We start from the raw sequence: 21,554 nt of genomic DNA, 5'->3' as shown, positions 1-21,554 counted from the left end.
CATTATAATAATGACCATTTCTAAGAAGTTTTCTTTCAAGGTAAAGTTGCATATAAAATTGCATGTTATGCATGTGTGTTTTGTCTGGGTTTGGCATTGAGTGCTCACATTCAGCTGTGTGTGTGTTTAATGCATTTATGTGGGTGTTTAATTTATCTTAAAAATAGAGCTTACAAAAAAAGTTTTTTTTCCTGCCTGATGCAATAGAAAAACCCACATTTCTGAAAAAAAAAAAGTTGCTCAAATTGCTTTAAACAAAAAAGCACCACAGAAATATCAAATGCAGTGTGTGTACCTGATAATAGTGCTCTTCTCCCGGTGTGTGATTTGCGCGTTGTCTGTGAACTGTATGGTGTGGTAAGGAACAACAGGATCCAGGGTTGGCAGAATTCCCCGCGAAGCGTACTTCACACACTCTAAAATCCCGTTATACACTAACAGGTCATCGACTAGAAGCTAAACACACAAAGGTCATCTGATACAGAAAGACAAAACACTGACTTCTTACATTTGAGAAGCATTCCACATAATTCTGTGTGATGATCTTAGATACTTTTATTTAGCAAGGATGCATTAAAGAGATCAAAAGTGACAGTAAAGACATTTATAAGGATAAAAAAATGTTTTTATTTCAAATAAATGCTGTTCTTTTAAACGTTATTCAAATAATCCTGTTTTCAACATTGAAAATAATCAGAAATGTTTCTTGAGCAGCAAATCAGCATATTAGAATGATTTCTGAAGATCACGTGACACTGAAGACTGGAGTAATGATGCTGAAAATTCAGATTTGATCACAGAAATAAATGATATTTTACAATATATTCAAACGGAAAACAGTTATTTTCAATTGTAAAAATATTTCACAATATTTCTGTTTTTAATGTATTATTGATCAAATAAATGCAGGCTTGGTGAGCAGAAGAGTCTTTCAAAAAACTTAAAACCGATCCCAAACCTTTGAATGGAAGTGCATATTACAAGCATTTTGCAGTACAATATTTAAATGACACACTAATTTGTGTGCATGTGTGTGTTTTACCCCAAATTCCTTGACTCCTCGCTGAGGTGTTTTGGAATAGTTCCACAATTTAATCATGGAGACTGTCATAGGCTGGTCAAAGATGACATAGACACGGTTCACCTGGAAAAGATGCAACAATAAGATCAAATTCTGACCACTTGAGGAGCACGTTTGATTGAAAATCACACTGTTTATGGAAACGTCCTGATGATTCCTATGGGATTTTCTTCTGTAAAGCTTGTTTGGAGTTACAACAGTAATCAGTGGGTGGAGCTTAGCTGATAAACCCACGGTCACACAATCACACACACAGTTTGTCCTCACCATCCCAGGCAGCACCGGTGCGAGCCACATGTGTTGCCCGTCATGTGTGTTATTGACCCCATCTATCAGTTTATCAGGTGTGCGGACGTCACCACACACGTTATCTAACACATTCACGCTGTCAGGGAACGCAGCGATGTCTGTGTGACGAATGAAAGAAAATGCTTTGAGCTGTAAAGTGTCTCAGTCTTGTTGAGTGCTGTGTGTGTGGATCCTTGATTGATCGCTCTGTGTGCGTGTGCTCATAAGGATACTGTTGTCACTGAGCGGGATCTTCTGGTCATTCTGGTCATAGAACTCCAGTCCATTAAGGCCGATGTAGTACGGGTCGCCCCACGTCGTCAACAACTGCAGCTGGAAGATAACTGACACAAAATCAGTCAAGGAAAAACTCAGGAGATCTCAAACACACACCGAAATTATCACAATTTGTGGATCAATGAAAGAATGGAACTTTTGTAATGCTTTGCTGAATTGTTACATACTTGCCAATGTTTGATCAAATGTATCAGCTATACATTGGCAATTATGGCAAAAAGTAATTCAAGTATATTATAACTGTTATATTATTTAAAATGTTTATATTTATTTTTAATTATTTGTAATATTTTATTTATGTATAATTTCTAGTGCTGTCAAACGATTAATCGCATCCAAAATAAGTTTTTGTTTACATAATATATGTGTGTAGTGTATATTTATTATGTATATATAAATACACACATATACAGCATATATTTTGAAAATATTTACATGTATATATTTATATTAATATAATCATATATAAATACATTTAATATATAAACGTAACATTTTTCTTAAATATATACATACATGTGTGTGTATTTATATGCAGATAATAAATATACACAGTACATACATATATTATGTAAACAAAAACTTTTATTTTGGATGCGATTAATCGTTTGACAGCACTAATAATTTCTAAAATAAATCATGAATATTTATTTGAAATAATCAATTTAGATCATCTTTATTATTTATCTGTATCATAATTTATTTGAAATCATTTAGATTTTTTTTAATATATCCTCTATCTATAGTAAGATAATAAAAAAAATTATTGATTATTTTGAAATAAATGAAAGAAAGAATGAATGAAATACACACGAAGTAGATTATTTTATCTAATAAAGGCTAAATATTATACATACAGGCAGTTTTTAAGGTATTTTCTTTTAATGGATAAAATAATCTATTTTAATAGATAGCTGAAATCTGACAATACATTTATGACTAATAATGTTACTAGTGTTCAGTTGAATTTGTGTTAACACATGAGTCAACAGCATATTTAAAGACTGTATCGTCAGGACACACAATATAAGAAATTTATATTTGTAATGAACCGTATAGTATGCAAAAATGTGAGGATACATCCGCATGGCATCAATGGAGCCTCATAGTCCATACTGGCCAACTCATCTCTCCGGTTCCCACCCCTGAAAGCACACACAAACAACTTCATCCCTCAACACGAGAGAAAATATGTGGAGTCAAGGTTGATGACTGTAATAATATCAAGAGGGTGCTGTACCAGTGAGCGTGCGCGTCCTCTGTGTTTTTGCTGGGTGTAGTGACTGATCTGTTATGGGCGGAAGTGCTCGTGTTGGACTGTAGGTAGTCTATGAACAGAATCTCCTGTGCGAAGTCAAAGTGGCAATTCCCCGGACCCTTGCGAATGAGAAACCCCCCGATTGGAGAAATACACACGGTGTCCAGGAACACATGCACAACCTTCAACTGGAGGAAAGACACGGGCACATGAGGTGTGTGTGCTGAAAAACACAAGTGAACACACCTGTTGAATTGAAAAGATCCATTCCAGAAAAACAGAGCCCAGATTTCACTCTCACCCCTCTGTAAGAGTCTTCAGGCGATTTGTTGTAGTTCCATATTCTGAATCCGGCGATCGTCTGTAGCTGGCCGAACCGTACAGCGAGTGTGTGATCAGAACCGGACGTGAAGGGAATCAGCCACATGTGTTTATCATCTGTGGTGATGTTCATCCCATCAAACAACCTGAAAGAGGAAGAAAATTGGATTTAGAAACCCCAAAACCAGCTCCATCTCAATTCTCATATACAGAACGTATCTTTCACTGACTTGTCAGGAGTTCGAAGGTCGTTGCTGTTCTCAGGGAGGTCGTTAAGGTCACGGGGTGACGCTGTTGCCATAGAGACATCAACAGGAATACTGTCCCCGCCCTTACCAACGACCTCGAACCCCGTCAAACCCACATAGTGAGGGTCACCCCACGACGACAGCAGATTCAGCTGCAGAACTAGAGAGAAACAATTCGATTTATGTTTATTTGTGCAGCACTTTTTACATTACACATCATTCCAAAGCAGCTTTACAGAAAATGCATGAAATATTACCGAGAGACACGAAACTGCATTTTGTGCTTTTTTTAATTAAATGCTTTTTACATGATGAATATATTTAATATATTTAAATATAGTTATAAAAATATAATATATTTATAAAGTGTCACATGATCCTTCATAAATCATTTTAATATGCTGATTTATTATTAGAATTACTGTAATAATATCAAGAGGGTGCTGTACCAGTGAGCGTGCGCGTCCTCTGTGTTTTTGCTGGGTGTAGTGACTGATCTGTTATGGGCGGAAGTGCTCGTGTTGGACTGTAGGTAGTCTATGAACAGAATCTCCTGTGCGAAGTCAAAGTGGCAATTCCCCGGACCCTTGCGAATGAGAAACCCCCCGATTGGAGAAATACACACGGTGTCCAGGAACACATGCACAACCTTCAACTGGAGGAAAGACACGGGCACATGAGGTGTGTGTGCTGAAAAACACAAGTGAACACACCTGTTGAATTGAAAAGATCCATTCCAGAAAAACAGAGCCCAGATTTCACTCTCACCCCTCTGTAAGAGTCTTCAGGCGATTTGTTGTAGTTCCATATTCTGAATCCGGCGATCGTCTGTAGCTGGCCGAACCGTACAGCGAGTGTGTGATCAGAACCGGACGTGAAGGGAATCAGCCACATGTGTTTATCATCTGTGGTGATGTTCATCCCATCAAACAACCTGAAAGAGGAAGAAAATTGGATTTAGAAACCCCAAAACCAGCTCCATCTCAATTCTCATATACAGAACGTATCTTTCACTGACTTGTCAGGAGTTCGAAGGTCGTTGCTGTTCTCAGGGAGGACGTTAAGGTCACGCGGCGACGCTGTTGCCATAGAGACATCAACAGGAATACTGTCCCCGCCCTTACCAACGACCTCGAACCCCGTCAAACCCACATAGTGAGGGTCACCCCACGACGACAGCAGATTCAGCTGCAGAACTAGAGAGAAACAATTCGATTTATGTTTATTTGTGCAGCACTTTTTACATTACACATCATTCCAAAGCAACTTTACAGAAAATGCATGAAATATTACCGAGAGACACGAAACTGCATTTTGTGCTTTTTTTAATTAAATGCTTTTTACATGATGAATATATTTAATATATTTAAATATAGTTATAAAAATATAATATATTTATAAAGTATCACATGATCCTTCATAAATCATTTTAATATGCTGATTTATTATTAGAATTATCAATGTTGGCAACAGTTGTGCTGTCAACATTTTTTTTGGAAACTGCGATACTTTTTCAGGATTCTTTGATGAATAAAAAGTTAAAAAGAGCAGCATTTATTCAAAACATAAATCTTTTCTAACAATATCAATCTTTGCCATCACTTCTTATCAATTTAACACATCCTTGCTGAATAAAAGTTTTAATAAAAATTTACTGACCCCAAACTTTTGAACTGTATATTGTTAGAAAAGATTTCTATTTTAAATAAATGCTCTTTTTTAACTTTTTATTTATCAAAGAATCCCGAAAAAAGGTATCACAGGTTCCAAATAAATATGAAGCAGCACAACAGTTTCCAGCACTGATAATAAATCAGCATATTAGAATGATTTCTGAAGATCACGTGACACTGAAGACTGGAGTAATGATGCTGAAAATTGAGCTGCGCATCACAGGAATAAATTACATTTTAAAGTATATTAAAATAGAAACATTTTATTTTACATCATAATAATATTTCAATTATATTACATTATTATTATAATATTACAATTTTTCCTGTATTTTTGATCAAATAAATGCAGCCTGGATGAGCATTAAAAACTCCATTAAAAATATTAAAATCGTTTTGATCCCAAACCTTTGACCGGTAGTGTATATATACACACACACACACACATCTACTTAGATTTGTGATTCATTGATACTCACTACTGCCAGTATAAAGTCCTGTTGTTTCCTCTCCAGTTTCGGCACACAGTTCAGCTGCAGAGATGTGGTCCAGATCCATCTGAAGCAAAACGCATCCCATGATTCATATTCACATATTGTTTGACCTCAATAATGCATAAAAATAAGAGCAGAATTGTATATAGGGCTCATTTATATATTTATAACAATATTTATTTTTTTATACAATACAACATTTTATTTTCTTCATTCATAATGTCAAGTATATGGTTTCATAAAACACAAACACAACAGCATCCTCCAGTCTTCAGTGTCACATGATCTTCAGAAATCATTTTAATATGCTGATTTGCTGCTCAAGAAACATTTCTGATTATTATCAATGTTAAAAACAATGTTTGCTGCTTAATGTTTTGTGGATTTTTTTTTTCAGGATTCTTTGATGAATAGAAAGTTCAAAAGAACAGCATTTACTTGAAATAGAATCTTTTGGAACGTTATAAACGTCTTTACTGTCACTTTTGATCAATTTAATGCATCCTCAAATTCATTTCTTTAATAAAAAAATATCTCACTTTTACATTAAGCCCAAAATAAGAGCACTTTAAAAGCAGCATCACATACGCGGGTGTGCGTGTCCTCCTTCCTGAACCCAGCCTGTGTGAACGGCCTCTCCTCTCCTTCACCGTCAGCCGTCCGCGGCCGCTGTAGCTCCTCTTCCTCCACGCCCGGCCCGCCCATCTCCATCTCACTCCCAAAAGTGTCATCATACTGCGCCATGGCCTCCAGGATGTCATCATCCGTGGTGAACAGGATAGTATCACCAAACTGATCCAGTGCTGAATAAAATGAAACCATGATGAAGTTCAAGTAACATTAAATATTTAATCATCAATTACACAGCTTTGCATCTTTAAAAAAATCTGCTCTGCTGATTTCCAAATAAGGCCTAAAAATCACCAAATTTAATGCAGAGTTAAAAAAAAATACTAATAAAAACTTTCCAATTTTTTTTGCTAAATTATGTAAATATATATAATTAAATATAAAATGATATATATATAATTAAATGGACAACACGAGACTTCTCCACCTTACAAATTGTAAAATTGTCAAAAGCAAAAATGCAATATTTACGAAATGCAGTATTTAGTGAGAAAGTGTGATGTTCTTCAGCAAAACAGCCACTATTTTTGGAATCAACACCCCATAATTAGTATGAAACGTGATGTTGGTCTGTACCTCCTGAAAGTGTTCCAGAAGCTTTGGCGATCTCCCCTCGGAATATACAACGACCATCAAGAATCATTTCCATTTCTCTTGCTCCTCTGAACGAGTGAATCCTGGACTTGTTGTAATTCCAAACTCGGATCATCGCCAGGCAACATCTAACACCCAGATCCACGCTGATGACGTGCTTGCGACCCGGTGTGAACGGAGCCAGCCAGAGGTGCATGTCGTCCTGCGTCCGGTGTACTCCATCTATCAGGTTAGTAACGACTCGTGGGTCTTTTCCGTAGGCCGGCAGGATATTGATATCTGGCGGGTCCGCCACGATGTGGATCGGTGTGACCGGCTCACCGCTGGAGGAAAAGATCTCGATACCGTTGAGGCCGACATAGTGACGGTCGCCCCACGTGGACAGGATGTTAATGCCGAGGTGGCGACCCTGTGGGAGAACCGGAATCTCAAAGTCCTCGTCACGAGGGTCGTCTTCGTGGTCGTCAGAATCAGGGAGCGCCAGTGCAGACGGGCGTCGGGTGGAGACAGGTGTCGGACGGGACTGACGCTGAACAAATTCGTCGAAAATATCTCCCTCCAGCCCCATGTTGGAGATCCGCCCTCGCTGACACTGGTTAAACTTCGTCAACGAGTCCCAGGATTCCATTAACGGGTCATCCGGTTCGCACCAATGAGGTTTCGGTCTTCTGTTACGGACGGACGTCGGGCTGCTTTTCTCTGTGGCAAGAAGAAACAGATCAAAATAAGCAGTCATAAATAAACAAAAAATGTGCATAAATTCATAGAGAAGTATGATAAGCTGCATCTGAGTTTATATATTTCTACTATGCACTGGTGATGGGAAAGTATGCAGGGTGTATTAAGACAGCATAAAATTCATGAAACCACCCTGGAAAAAAAATATTCAAATATAAAAATATAATCAAAATTTGATTTTATCCCTTGGAAAGTAGTGGGAGTTTCATACCATTTTAGAGGCAAAGCATTTGACAAAACAATACAAAGATAAGCGTTCATATCTTTAATAATGTTCCTGGTCTTAGGGTCTTTTTCCATGTTTGTTAGGCCTATATGTGTATTGTCAAGAGGAAAATGAGAAACAAGAGACCAAAAACTGCAGATGAGCTGAAGGCCACTGTCAAAGAAACCTGGGCTTCCATACCACCTCAGCAGTGCCACAAACTGATCACCTCCATGCCACGCCGAATTGAGGCAGTAATTAAAGCAAAAGGAGCCCCTACCAAGTATTGAGTACATGTACAGTAAATGAACATACTTTCCAGAAGGCCAACAATTCACTAAAAATGTTTTTTTATTGGTCTTATGAAGTATTCTAATTTGTTGAGATAGTGAATTGGTGGGTTTTTGTTAAATGTGAGCCAAAATCATCACAATTAAAAGAACCAAAGACTTAAACTACTTCAGTCTGTGTGTATTGAATTTATTTAATACACGAGTTTCACAATTTGAGTTGAATTGCTGAAATAAATGAACTTTTCCACGACATTCTAATTTATTGAGATGCACCTGTATGTGTATATATATATATATATTTTTTACGATTTAATACTAATTTATCATTAAAAATGTCAAAAAATTTATTTCTAAAACTTTAACAGTTTAATCAATCTTTTAAAATGTGATTAAATGAAAAATAATTAATTGACCACAATTTTTTACTTTTTCAACTAAAGCGCTTTTTTTCAAAAAAGGTGCTAATAATGAAATTAAATGAAAATACAACAATTAATTTATTTCATTTTATTTATTTTTTTGCACAACAGAACTTGCAACCTGAATAAATTAGAACATGGATGAAAAAATATCTGTATAATATATTCTATTTCTTAATTATTATTAAAATTAGAATTATTGTTGTCATTATTATTACCACTTTGAGAAGTAGGTTTTACTATACAATAGCAATATAATGCAAACTTTATTGTGATTTGTTGCAAAATCTTCTGTCAAAACTGCACCAATCATTCACTCTAGGCTAAAAAAAAAAGCACAAAAAGAGTCAAATTACTAAATTTTTCAATTATTTATTTTTTCCTGGTGAATAGTGATATACCCAGTCCTAGAACCAAGTGCCACAAACCTGCCTAGCAATAGGGATTGTGGGTAAGGTTATACCAGAAAAGCATGAATAGACCATCCGAGAAGCTCTGTCATATTTCAGTGCCCTATAATTTGCAAAGAACGAACCCTAATCATACATACTACTCTAGATGGCTAGAATGCAGCTGTAGTGTATGTCCAGAAATGCACCTGTTGAGGTGAAGTCACTGCTGCGGTCCGGTTGTGTTCGGTTTACAGACCGTGCTGAACTTCTCCTGCCACTGATGGGCCGCTCTGTCCTCTCAAACCGCTCATCCCACAGGTCCAAACCCTGGTCCAACCGATCGCTCAAGTGCTGCTCTAAGTGCGGTTCTTGCTCTGTCCACAAGCTGTAATTCAATCCCAGATCAGGGTCCAAATCCAACAAATCAGAACTGAATTCGCCGGAGGCTGTTCTCTGCAGGCCTTTGTTGCTGGAGGCCTCTTTACAGGAGCGCACAGGGTTGCACGAGATGTCAGGCAGAACTGAGTGTTTGGATTTGGGTTCGGCTGTATTCTGCGACTGGAGCCACTGAGGACGCTCTCGATCCCGAGACGCTTCGGCCTCGTCCGCTGCGGTTCGATTCAGCGCCTGGAGCCAATGTGGAATCCGACTGGAGGATGGCTGCGTGGTCACCGTCTTCATTGCCTCTGTCCGGCCGGCGGGTAACATGAGGTCCAGAGGAGAAGAGTCATCTCTTTCTAGAGAGTCTCTCTGCATTTCTGCCACACAGCTGCCAGGGTTAACTGGGTCAGATTTGTCCTGGCTTGTTTCTACTACTGAAACACCAGCATTCGACTCCTGAGGCTCTGGCTCATGTGGGCTGCAGTCTTGCAGACTGTGTCCTGAAGAGACAGGGCTTGGAGAATTGCACTCTGGGAGATGTGGTTCCTGGAGCTCAATGGAGTTGCTGTAGTCAAAGACCTGGTTACCACAGCCCTTCTCCAAGTGACCCTCGAACACCAGAGTGCTGTTCACATACAAGCGAACGTGTCGCGCGCCAACATCCAGATCCTGTCAGAAAAACACACATATTCAAATAGATCATTAAATGTGAGTGTTACCAATGTGCAAACACATCTGGATATTTATATAACATAATATGAATTTCCATAAAACAAACAATATTAACTGTTCCTAATGGGATGAATGAGAGGTCAACAATTCTGTGTTTTTCTGTCAATATGGGGTGCTCTGTGTACATTAATGAGGAAAAAAAATGAACTTAAATGATTTTAGCAAATGGCTGCAATATAACAAAGAGTGAAAAATTTAAGTAATAAATTTAATACTTTCCGTACCCACTGTACATATATATATATATATATATATACACACACACACACACAAACACATGTAGGATATATTATAATGACTATGAAAGGGTGTGTTATATTAGGCTAAGTTTTTATATTCATATACCCATAATTATCTAAACAAAAATGTGTGGGCGCTCATCTAATATGTTTCTATAGTACTTGAGTGTCTACTATTTATGACATGACAAAGCGAATGGGAAATTAAAACCAACATTTTTGAGTACTGTGAGGGTTGAAAGGCACTCTGTGGTGATATTGACCCAAGCGTCAAAGTCTAATACTTGTTATTTGAACAAACCCCTAACTCCAAGTCTAAGTCATAGTAATAGTGATGCTTGACTCAGCGAACACTACATACTGTAGAAAAAACATACAGGAGGGACATCCATACAGCACTATCTCAGCACTCATACATTCTCTCACACAGAGACACGAGTCACTCCCTACCGTTGAATCTGTCCATATCTGTATGTCAGTTAGTGTGTAAAGAGACGTTCATGCCGGAGATGAGTGCAGTGATCAGACTGACAGAGCACTGGTGTGGGGGAGCTAAACTCAGCTAATCCCTGCAGCTAATCTCCAACTGTTCCACATACACACACACTCAAAGTCATACTTGTGTGTGTAATTTTTCTGTTTTTGCATGAATTGATATCTTACAATAGGGCAAGAGAGCACAATAACTCTTCATTACATTTACATTGGCGTTTGCTCACAATTTTTGACGCAAAACTTCACCTACTCCAACTTCACCCCACAGACGAACATTAAAGAACTCTTGATTCAGGCCAAACAATCATCCAGAACACCCTAGCAACTGCATACAAGTTGATCTTGTTTCCTCCCAAGCTTTCTCTCTTAAAGTCCTTCATTTGGCCAGGTAAGGTTTACTTCTGACTGCTATAAAGATTTATTTTAACTGGTTCCCTTTACTCATTACACAGCAGGAAAACCTGTTTTCTCCCTATTCAATATACTACACAACAATAATAATAATAATTATTATTATCATTATTTTACTATTACATTTAAAAAAAAATAGCTAATCAATAAAGGAACTGATTACTATTGAAATAATACAATTGTACTGTAAAATAACAAATGGGTACTTAATAATATTATTATTATTATTACAAAGACAGCAATAATACCAATAATAGTATTATTAAATTTTTTTTATCACTATTTAAATTTTACAAATTAAATAAAGAAACTGATTACTATTAAAATAATACTATTGTACTGTAAAACAACAAAAGGGTACTACTATAATAGCAATAATAATTATTATTTATTTAAGAATTCATTCAATTCATTTATTTTGGTGGAAAATTGCAGGCACACCTTGAAGCTTTTCTTTTGTTGACAGCAGATGATTTGATTCACAATGATTCACAAATTTAAGTTGCTCGGCATGGGTTGCATTGGTTGAGAAGAAGGTTGCCGCTCTGAGACACTGAAAACACCGGATCATGAGCTGCTTCACGCTCTCTTCACATGAGTCAGGTCGGAAAAATCCATAGAAATATATAAAATAGAAAGCCTATTTGCTGGCTCGCTGATGTGTTGATCGTGAGTTTTTGTAAGTGCTTAATCTGCAGTATGTCAGCAAACATTCTTGCTGATCAACACTGAATTGATCATTTGGATTGATGGATGTGCTGCTCTTGCTTTCAGTAAACACTGTTTTATCGATCAGCTTGTACTTTTGGCTGTACTTACATTAAGGCTGTGGTTATAATTCCACATTTTGATCTGAGAGATGTTGAAGTTCAGAGTTCGTTCCACATTCCTGATGATAAAATACAGCTGGACGGGTGGGTGGAACGGACAAGCCCACATATGACGCTCTTTTGTGGTCTAAAAGCACACAGATATGGAACACATTATTTGCATCAATTATTATCTTTGTTCTACAGTAGTATGTTTTCCCCACTAACTTTAGTTTTTCCGTTGACGAGGGCAGCCAGATTCCCGGGCTGGTCCGTGTTGCGAATGTCCAGGTCATGTGGAGACACGTAGAGTTTGCGATTTTGTGGACAGAAGAACTGAACTTCTGTGAGCCCTACCTGACCCGGGTGACCCCAGTTTGACAGGATCTCCATGGTAACGTAAAGAGTGGGCGTCACCTGCAGAGATGCTTCCCTCTGCCGTCATGCAATCAGAGAAGATTTAGTCACTTAAAGACATACTAGCGGTTGGTAAACTAAGTAAGCCATGATGGATCAAGCTGGTTAGAGCTGGTTGAATGATTACCATGGTCCATAAACCTGGCTCTACACCTTAAGATGTTGTCTTTTCTCATTCATAGGTCACCTGTCTACTGTACAGTACATGATATACTCACAGTCAGAGTGAAGCTGCTGCTGTCGGTGACATCAGACTGATCGTCAGCATCGATCCCCTCTAGAGCCTTTAACAAACACTTCTGCTGCCTGAGAGAGAGACGGAGAAAAAGTGTTAAACAGTGTTATAACTTTTTCAAAATAGAACCATTTAGTTGCATGCTGCAGTTTATCATGTCATTATCATATAATGATTGTATGCTGTAGTTTTTGGGTTTTATTTATTGTAAATTTACACTACATTGCGTTCAAAAGTTTGGGGTAGGTACGTTTTTTTTAAGGAATTAATAGTTCTATTTATAAAGGATGCAGAGGCAAAAGTGACAGCAGAGGCATTTAATGTTACAAGAGATTTCAATTAAAAATAAATAGTTGTTTTTCAAAAATTCTATTCCTCAAAGAATCCTGAAAAATAAAATGTATAGTGTTCGTCCACAAACAAATACTCCGCAGCATGACTGTTTTCAACATTAATAATCATCAGAAATGTTTCTTCAGCGGCAAATCAGCATATTAAGGATCATGTGACACTGAAGATGCTGAAAATTCAGCTTTGATCACAAGAATAAATTACATTTTACAACATATTAAAATAAAAAAAAACTGTTATTTTAAACTGTAATAATATTTCACAATATTACTGTTTTAATATATTGATCAAATAAATGCAACCTGGAAAAAGCAGAAAAAAATCATACTGACCAAAACTTTTATTTAACTACTTCATAAGTAGCTTCCACAACACAATATACATGCTTTAGGACTGTATACCTTGGTTCCATCAGAGCGATTCTCCGCATAGCTCTGATAACCCGAATCTGCTCGTCATCATCATCATCTTCCTCCTCAAAAAGAAGCAGGCAGACATTTAATCATCCTAATTAGGCTACATTATCTATTATTTATGTAGGAGTATGACAAAGCATTTTATATGTGCTGTAACTGATGTGTTGATGTAAATGAAGCTCTACCGGCATGTGTTGGGCCGTACTCCTCTCCTGCCGGTGCGTTTGCAGCGGTGAGTTTTCTCTCTGCAGGGCCTGAAATACGCCGGCAGCCGTTTCCTCTGAATCTCGCTCCTCCTGCACCTTACGAGCCGCAGACAGGGGGCGCTCTATACGACTGCACGTCCCTATAAGACGACAAATCATATGTTAGTCTCTTGAGAACTGGTGCTGTACGTGTTGTTGTCTTGCGGCCTACTAAGGCAGCATCCTAACTTATATGGGAGCGTGCTGCAATGCGGACCAGACTTTATGTACATATTTCTCTATAAACGGTTAATGATTGCATAACTGTTAATGAAGCATAAACTGATGAGTAAAGGTCATTGCACACTAGAGCTGTCAAAAAAAATTTGAATTTCGAATATTCGTCGAATTTAAAATAAAAATCCACATTCGAATGCAAAAATGTTGCATTCAAATTTTAGGTATGCGTTAAGGAGGCAGCCTTATCAGTGGTGCATGAGATGCGATGACGATGTAAGTGTGGTTGCATTATAATGCTTTTGTTAGCCTATCCAGTTGAAGCCACTAGATGCGGCGCTGCTGCTCTATCACCGTTGCACTAGCATCTCACACAAAGGATGTTTAGAAAGCCATGTAAAATTAATGCAAGTTTAACTTTGAAAAAAACATATATCGAGACTTTATGGCCGGTTTTTTCCCCATCCCACTGCATCTCATGTTTTTAAATGAAAAATGTACTCTGTGTGATTGGCTTTCCGCTCTTTGCATTACACTATGCATACATACATGATGCTGTTTTGTTTATAGTTGTTTAAGCAACTTAATTAATTAGAATTGGTTTATAAACATTATTTTAAACATTATGCACTTTTAACACAGATAGTCATGTTATCTTATGCTTTGAATAAATGTGCATTAGTAATATTTTGCTCGATGCGCCCTCTTGTGGCCTCAGAAGAGAAGCCAAAAGCTTTTCTTCACCTTAACTGAAATTATGCATTTTAAATTCGAATATAATTCGAATTTTGATAATATTTAAGTACAAAATTCAAATTTAGTTTTTCAGCCATTTTGACAGCCCTATTGCACACCGAGTCGCACGTTGAAAAATAAATACGACCTCACGTTGTGTCAATCACGTTTACACACTGCCTCCGAAACTTTCGTCCATCATAAAAATAACTCGGATCGGGTTCGATTTTCTGTGTTTTTAGCATTCGTAGCAAGCATTTTGAGAGGTGTTTTATCAATTCAGAGCCACTGTACAAGCGAACGCCAAAATCCAGAATGGCGATTTTCAAGTTCATCCACTTCGTCTCACAGCACAAAGCACTGTAAAGATCCTTGCACACCAAGTTCACAGAAATTGGTGGTCTTCTTTCTAATACGAGTCTGGTCTTCTGAGTGTGCAATGACCTTAAGTGTGAGTAGCACATACGTGACTTCTCCTGTCTGCTAGCAGATGTTCTCTCTGTCGGTCTCCTGACGGTGACTGGTTTGGTAGGGATGTACGACTCCACATTGTCCTTTCTTTTAGCTGAGAGAGAGTGTTCGATCTTTCGCCCACCTGCACATGCACACACACACACACACACACACACACACACAAAATCACCACTGATTTTCACTGATCTATCATCATCAAGTTTAGAAATCAAGTACAGAACTAGAGCCATGCAATTTGGGGGAAAATATAAATATATAATCGTTATTTTTTAAATTCTTAAATGTAAAAATGAAAAAATGTTAAATGATTATTAAAAAATATTAAACAAAACAAGAAATATTACTGTTTAAATAAACAAGTATTTATAAAAAATAAAAAAAAACTACTTTGAGACTGCGGTCAGAAATCATTACCTTGCGAGGAGGGGCTGAATTCCAGCATGATGAGGTCACCATGGCTGAGCTGCTTGCTGATTGGCTGGCTTGTGGGTTGGGCAGGAAGTGTGAGGTCAGGGAGACTGTCGCTGCTTTCCTCTCTCTCGATCTGCTCCTCGATCCATTCCTCCTCCGACTCCTCTCCAGCTGAGTCTCGACTGCTGCGTCTGACGCTCACCTCCAGGCTGCGTCGCAGTGCCTTAAACACACAAGCGCTGGTCAAGTATCGAGTAGGAAGATGAAGCACAATTTTTTCACATGATTTTTGGGTGAACAATCCTTTTAAGAGCAATGCAGTGATTGTGTATATCCTCAAGTGTGCTCATATCAGTGACACTTCCTCCTCACCTTGACCTGGTCAGCATTCAGAAGAACCCTGTCGACAGGTTCCGGCTCGCTGCGTGACGTCAGGGCGACAGAACGTGACGCTTTACTGCTGTCGTAAGCAGACTGACAGACAAATACAATGTTTTACAGTCGTTATAATTGATCTGGAGATCAGAATGGCATACTAAGTACTATTTCTCAAAGAAAGTAGTATTTAGCATGTGCAACGTACACAATTTTCTGTATGCATGGAATAAATACCCAGATGACACACTACATTTGCCCAAGTGGAATACTGCATCCCACAATGCAATGTGCTAGTGACTCATTATTTGTTCAGACTGTCATAAAGAGGTTTTCACAATACAAAATTAGCATAATTATGAAATACTGGAAATTCTGAAATAGTTTTTTATGGAAATGCTCATGAAACAGAAATGGATGTTTTGGAATTTGGAGTTCCCTGTGGTATTAAAATAACTTTATAAATCAAGCTATTATCGCTAATTTTCTCTGTACAGAATTCTTAACATTAGAAGAATTATTATGCGTGTGAAAAAACACAATAAATAATAATATTTAAAAAAAACATTAAATAATATGGATAAAATATACATTTAAAATGAGAAAATGTAAACAAATTTAAAAATAAAATGAATAAAAATGTCTCATATTTTCTGACCAGTGAAGATGTCAACAGGTTAAATAAAAGTCTGAATTACTGGCCCAATTAGACAAAAAATAAATAAATAAATAAAAATCCTTTTTGTGAAGCCTTGTAGTGTTACCTAACTACAAAATATACTGTCTATCCATTATATATTTAAATATAAATGTTGATGTTTTTAAATTCAGAAATAATTTATTATATGGCAACTCTCATAATGCAAAAATTGTTTTTAAAAATACCTAACTACATTAACTCGCCTTAAAATACTAAAAAGTAAGAATCACAGTTGCCAGGTGGAGCTTATAATCTGTAATTGCAACATTAATGCAACATTATTCCTGAGATGAAAACTGGACAACCATAGAGACATTCTCACCTCCATATCTGCACTCTCGAACGGCTCAAAGTCATCGGAGTATCTGTGCTCTGGTGAAATCTTCGCTTTTTTTCCTTTCTCAGTGCAGATGTACACAGATTCCTACAGCAATGTGCATAAAGTTAAAATGCAGTGCCATACTGAAGAAACAGAAAGGGAAAAAATTAAGTTCATACAGCACACGTCTAGTGTGGAATGAGTGTTTGGGGTTTCTTCAAATCACTACAAGTGATAGTAACAGAGACTTATGAAGCCATTAGGAGTAACTGGACAGTGCGTGTGTGTACCTGCACCCATCGTCGTCTCTGTGCTTTCTCAGGCGCCGTGTGGCTCCTCTGTTTCTGTCGATCGACCGCACACTTCTCTCCACTCTCTCTGGATGAATCTATGTGAACACGGCCGCTTTATTTCATTCAGACGTCACGGGAAGCCTGCGCTCATCCACTCATCAGTGTAGGGTGAGTGTTTACCTGCAGTGCGTGTGTTTCTCTGTGCCGGCGGACGGGCCGCTACCGAAGGCTGGACGGTTTTCCTGCTGGATCGGCTGTTCTGAGGCGCATTAGCAGTGTTGACATGAGCGCCGTTGATGTACAGATTGAAGCCTTGCTCCAAAAGCGCCAACTCCACCTGGTGAGGGTCCTTCCTCTGCAGTCTTCTCAAGGCCCTGAGAGAGAACATAAAACACACACACACTAGCTGATTATCTCACATTGACTGAGGCAGAGAAAGGCAGGTAATTAGCAGGAAATAGAGGTATTTAAACAATGGCTATTAAAGATTCTTAACTTCATTATTCAGGTATTTCACAGTACATTTAACCCTATGCAACATATATTTCCCAGCAACATATCTTACATTTTTGATCACATGCATGTGGTTTTATGTCTCGCAAACGTAAAAATCTGTAACATTTGGTTATGAATTCTGTGGGGTCTGTAAAATCTTTTAAATATTTTTGAGAGACATCCCATATGCTGACCAAAGCTACATTTATTTGATCAAAAATATTTTATATATAAATATATACAGTTTAATATAACTCTTTTCTATGGGAATATATTTTAAAATGCAATTTATTCCTGTGATCAAAGCTGAATTTTCAGCATCATTCCTCCAGTCTTCAGTGTCACATGATCCTCCAGAAATCATTCTAATATGCTGATTTGCTGCTCAAGAAGGATTTCTGATCATTATCAATGACAACAGTCATGCTGCTTCATATTTTTGTGGAAATCGTGATACATTTGATTTTCAGGATTCTTTGAGGGAACAGAAAGTTTAAGGGCAGCATTTATTTGTAATCATTATAAATGTCTTTACTGATCATTTTGATCAATTTAATGCATCTTTCTGTATTACTTTCTTTAAAAATGCTATTCATTTCATATCTAATTTACAGCTATTATTGCAAATCTGCTTGATAAAGAATCGCTAGTACAATAATAATTAGATAGTTTAAAAATAAACATTAAATGATAAATGTAAAATATTACATTTAGATGTAAAATCAGATTTAAAAAATCATCAAAATGAATCATTACTAATAATATATTTCTCGATTTTACTAATTACTAATAATTTTAAATTAAATATAAATAATTTTACTTTTTTGCATGCCGTGATCGCCAATGAGACCGTAAACAAGTTTGAATGCTACCCAACAGAGAATTCAGCTTTCTGAATCATCATGTGCGTTCTGGAGAAAGACGAGATTTCGTTTCACTGGCAGCTGGTTATTTACGAGCATCTGAGCTCAAAGGCAACACGTCACTTAATGCTACAAGTTTCCACGGCCAGTTAGAATTTCACTCTAGCGGGTTTCCAGCCAATCAGAGCGGCTCATTAGTGGGTCCAATCTTGTAGAACGTCACATGGACGAGCAGCGTTTGCATGCGATTCCTGCCGTGCTTGTAATAGTAGGCATATCGTTCAACCTGGGCTCACACAGTTAACCTATTTTTGCGTTATCTGACCTGTGTTTGTACATTTGTGTTCGGGTGTGTCATCAAACCTGTTTTTGTGCTGCAGGTTGATTAAATATTCATCCAGCTTCTCCTCGGCTGAGGAGTGTTTCCCTCCCCTGCTCCTCCTGAGCTCCTGCAGACAATACAAACTCTCAGTCAATATGAGAACAATATGAGACACTAGATGATATATAAAGCTACACAGAGAGAGACAGAGGTGACAACTGGGATGGAATGGGAATTACAAGAATTTATTTGACTATTATGGTTCCTGCACAATTATTTTAGCAATTTTGAGAAAGCAAAAAAAATATGAAAGAATAATGACAAGTTTACTCTCAGTCATTAGTTGGACAAAAAGTTGACTCTGCATACTAACCTGTGACCGGAGCAAGTATTTTAACGGGGAAAAAAATCTTTAAAGCAATCCTTCACCCACAAAAATCCATAATAACGCCTCCTCCAGTGAGAATGCCCACCCAATGTTGTATCTCACGTCAAAATACACCCACATATTTGTTTAAAACTGTTTTGGCTTGTAAACGGTGCTTGAACTGTTCAGATTTCTCTCCTGATTCAGACCAGATGACTTTTTCAGTGGAGAAAGCAACATTATGGATATTATAGCAACATTAAAAAATTCTTAATTGTGGATTTGTTTCTTACAAACATGCAGCTTTTGGCTTCTCAAGATGTTAACTGATGGACTGGAGTGGTGTGGATTACTTGTGGATGATTGTGATGTTTTTATCAGCTGGTTGGACTCTCATTCTGCCGGCACCCATTCACTGCAGAGCATCCATTGGTGAGCAAGTGATGCAATGCTACATTTCACCAAATCTTACAAAATTCACCAAATTCATCTACATCTTGAATGGCCTGAGGGTGAGGCCGACTCTTGAGTCTAAGACTGATTTGTGAGTGAAAATAAGAAGTTCATAAGAGTCATTTGGATTATATGCTTGTTCTTGCATGCAACTAGCAAAGATGTCACAACAGAAAGATGCAAGAGACACAGACATGAAAGAAGAGAGACAGGATGACTCTTACAGAATCTGCACTGTTTTTTAATCACAGCATCTGGATACTAGAGAGGAGCGTGAAACCAGAAGAGAAGAGAGAAAACACACAGGAAAGAGAAGATAAAGTGTAAGTAAGATTTACAGCTGACAAACTAGGTGTTTTGCTCTTGATTGCGAAGAAGATTTTTTTCAATACCCAGCTCGTGTGTTTCTGTCAGGTGTCCACTGCACATGACACATCCAATCACAATTCAGTGATGTAAAATCAGTGTAAATCATTGTACTGATGCTGTAACAGATCTATCTGGCCAAACTTGTGCTGAATCATGATAAGCTTTTAGCAGAAATAAATAACATTTTCTTTTGACCAGGAAGGCTACAAGATTTTTTTTAAGCTATCCTTTTGAAAGGAAAGGTCATTTTATCATTTAGATTATTGTATGTTTTTTATTATTTTATATACTTTTATTATTATTATTATTTATCATCATCATCTTTTGCTTTGTTCCTCCACTTTTGCGAGTCACATAAAAGTGTCTGCTAAATGCATAACATAAATGTACATTTATTTTATAACACATTTGTGAATTGTGAAAATTTTTTATTACTTTATTTTCATTTTTTTTTTAAGTTTGAGTCATTTTGTTGTGCATTGTTGTTATTTTTATAATTTTTTATTTTATTTAGGTTTTAGGTATTTAAGTATATCAAGTGACAGTAAACGTGAAAGGTTGTCTTAGTGACTAATTAAAACAAAAATGTATTTAAGTTCTTTTTATATTTTATTTCAGTTAACATTAGTTTTTTTTAAGTAACAGAACTGTTTGTTGATGGTTTATTTTTAGTTAACAATAAAAACCCTTGTCTGAACATGTTGTTTCTGGTTTTATTTCCAGTATACAGTCTTCCTGTATGGATATAAAATGGAAACAATAACGTTTTATAATTACTATTTGGGTAAACAAAGGATAATAAACTTAAACAATAACGTTTTATAATTACTATTTGGGTAAACAAAGGATAATAAACTTTACTAGATTTAAAGGGGTCATATGATGCGATTTCAAGTTTTCCACAGTAAACGTGAAAGGTTGTCTTAGTGACTAATTAAAACAAAAATGTATTTAAGTTCTTTTTATATTTTATTTCAGTTAACATTAGTTTTTTTTAAGTAACAGAACTGTTTGTTGATGGTTTATTTTTAGTTAACAATAAAAACCCTTGTCTGAACATGTTGTTTCTGGTTTTATTTCCAGTATACAGTCTTCCTGTATGGATATAAAATGGAAACAATAACGTTTTATAATTACTATTTGGGTAAACAAAGGATAATAAACTTTACTAGATTTAAAGGGGTCATATGATGCGATTTCAAGTTTTCCTTTCTCTTTGGAGTGTTACAAGCTGATTGTGCATAGATAAGATCCCTGAAGTTGCAAAGACTAAAGTCTCAAAACCAAAGAGATATTCTTTATCAAAGTTAAGACTCTGCCACGCCCCCCTAAAACGGCTCGTTCTAACACGCCCCCACATATCTACCTCACTATGTGGAAATATTAGCATAATGCCGCCCAAATGTGCACGCAAAGAAAGAAGGCATGGTTTCAGTAAAAGCAAAAGCACTTTATTTGGCCTTCCGAAAGTAGATGCATTTAGGAATCTTTAAGATTACTTACAACAGAACAGCAATGCATTTTATGGACAACCGTTTC

General features: G+C 37.0%; 1 protein-coding gene across 4 annotated transcripts in view; it reads right to left on the bottom strand.

The window, feature by feature from the left end:
- Window positions 1-128: 128 nt before the first annotated feature.
- The window catches only part of katnip (katanin interacting protein), a 22,869-nt gene continuing 1,443 nt past the window's right edge, over window positions 129-21,554 (bottom strand). Inside the window, exons 2-25 of one of the 4 annotated variants that reach the window (XM_016245485.1) lie at window positions 18,868-18,953; window positions 17,327-17,520; window positions 17,144-17,241; window positions 16,857-16,958; window positions 15,832-15,933; window positions 15,463-15,682; window positions 15,041-15,169; window positions 13,603-13,763; window positions 13,403-13,476; window positions 12,634-12,721; window positions 12,227-12,433; window positions 12,009-12,146; window positions 9,138-9,981; window positions 6,867-7,583; window positions 6,249-6,463; window positions 5,646-5,724; window positions 4,512-4,689; window positions 4,262-4,427; window positions 3,943-4,148; window positions 2,747-2,811; window positions 1,603-1,713; window positions 1,349-1,488; window positions 1,043-1,144; window positions 129-456 (exon numbers count right to left, since the gene is read on the bottom strand). In XM_016245485.1, the coding sequence (XP_016100971.1) occupies window positions 277-456; window positions 1,043-1,144; window positions 1,349-1,488; window positions 1,603-1,713; window positions 2,747-2,811; window positions 3,943-4,148; window positions 4,262-4,427; window positions 4,512-4,689; window positions 5,646-5,724; window positions 6,249-6,463; window positions 6,867-7,583; window positions 9,138-9,981; window positions 12,009-12,146; window positions 12,227-12,433; window positions 12,634-12,721; window positions 13,403-13,476; window positions 13,603-13,763; window positions 15,041-15,169; window positions 15,463-15,682; window positions 15,832-15,933; window positions 16,857-16,958; window positions 17,144-17,241; window positions 17,327-17,520; window positions 18,868-18,953 (4,602 nt within the window). In that variant the 3' untranslated portion in view covers window positions 129-276. Of the gene's footprint in view, window positions 457-1,042; window positions 1,145-1,348; window positions 1,489-1,602; window positions 1,714-2,746; window positions 2,812-3,942; window positions 4,184-4,261; window positions 4,428-4,511; window positions 4,690-5,645; window positions 5,725-6,248; window positions 6,464-6,866; window positions 7,584-9,137; window positions 9,982-12,008; window positions 12,147-12,226; window positions 12,434-12,633; window positions 12,722-13,402; window positions 13,477-13,602; window positions 13,764-15,040; window positions 15,170-15,462; window positions 15,683-15,831; window positions 15,934-16,856; window positions 16,997-17,143; window positions 17,242-17,326; window positions 17,521-18,867; window positions 18,954-21,554 lie in introns of those variants that run through there. The other 3 variants (XM_016245486.1, XM_016245487.1, XM_016245488.1) reach the window with 3 other exon arrangements.

The sequence above is a fragment of the Sinocyclocheilus grahami genome, unplaced genomic scaffold (genome assembly GCF_001515645.1).
Source record: "Sinocyclocheilus grahami isolate Dianchi unplaced genomic scaffold, SAMN03320097.WGS_v1.1 scaffold758.1, whole genome shotgun sequence".
NCBI lineage: Eukaryota > Metazoa > Chordata > Actinopteri > Cypriniformes > Cyprinidae > Sinocyclocheilus > Sinocyclocheilus grahami.
Note: the sequence above shows the minus strand (reverse complement) of the source record. Positions and strands in the feature narration are given on the sequence as shown.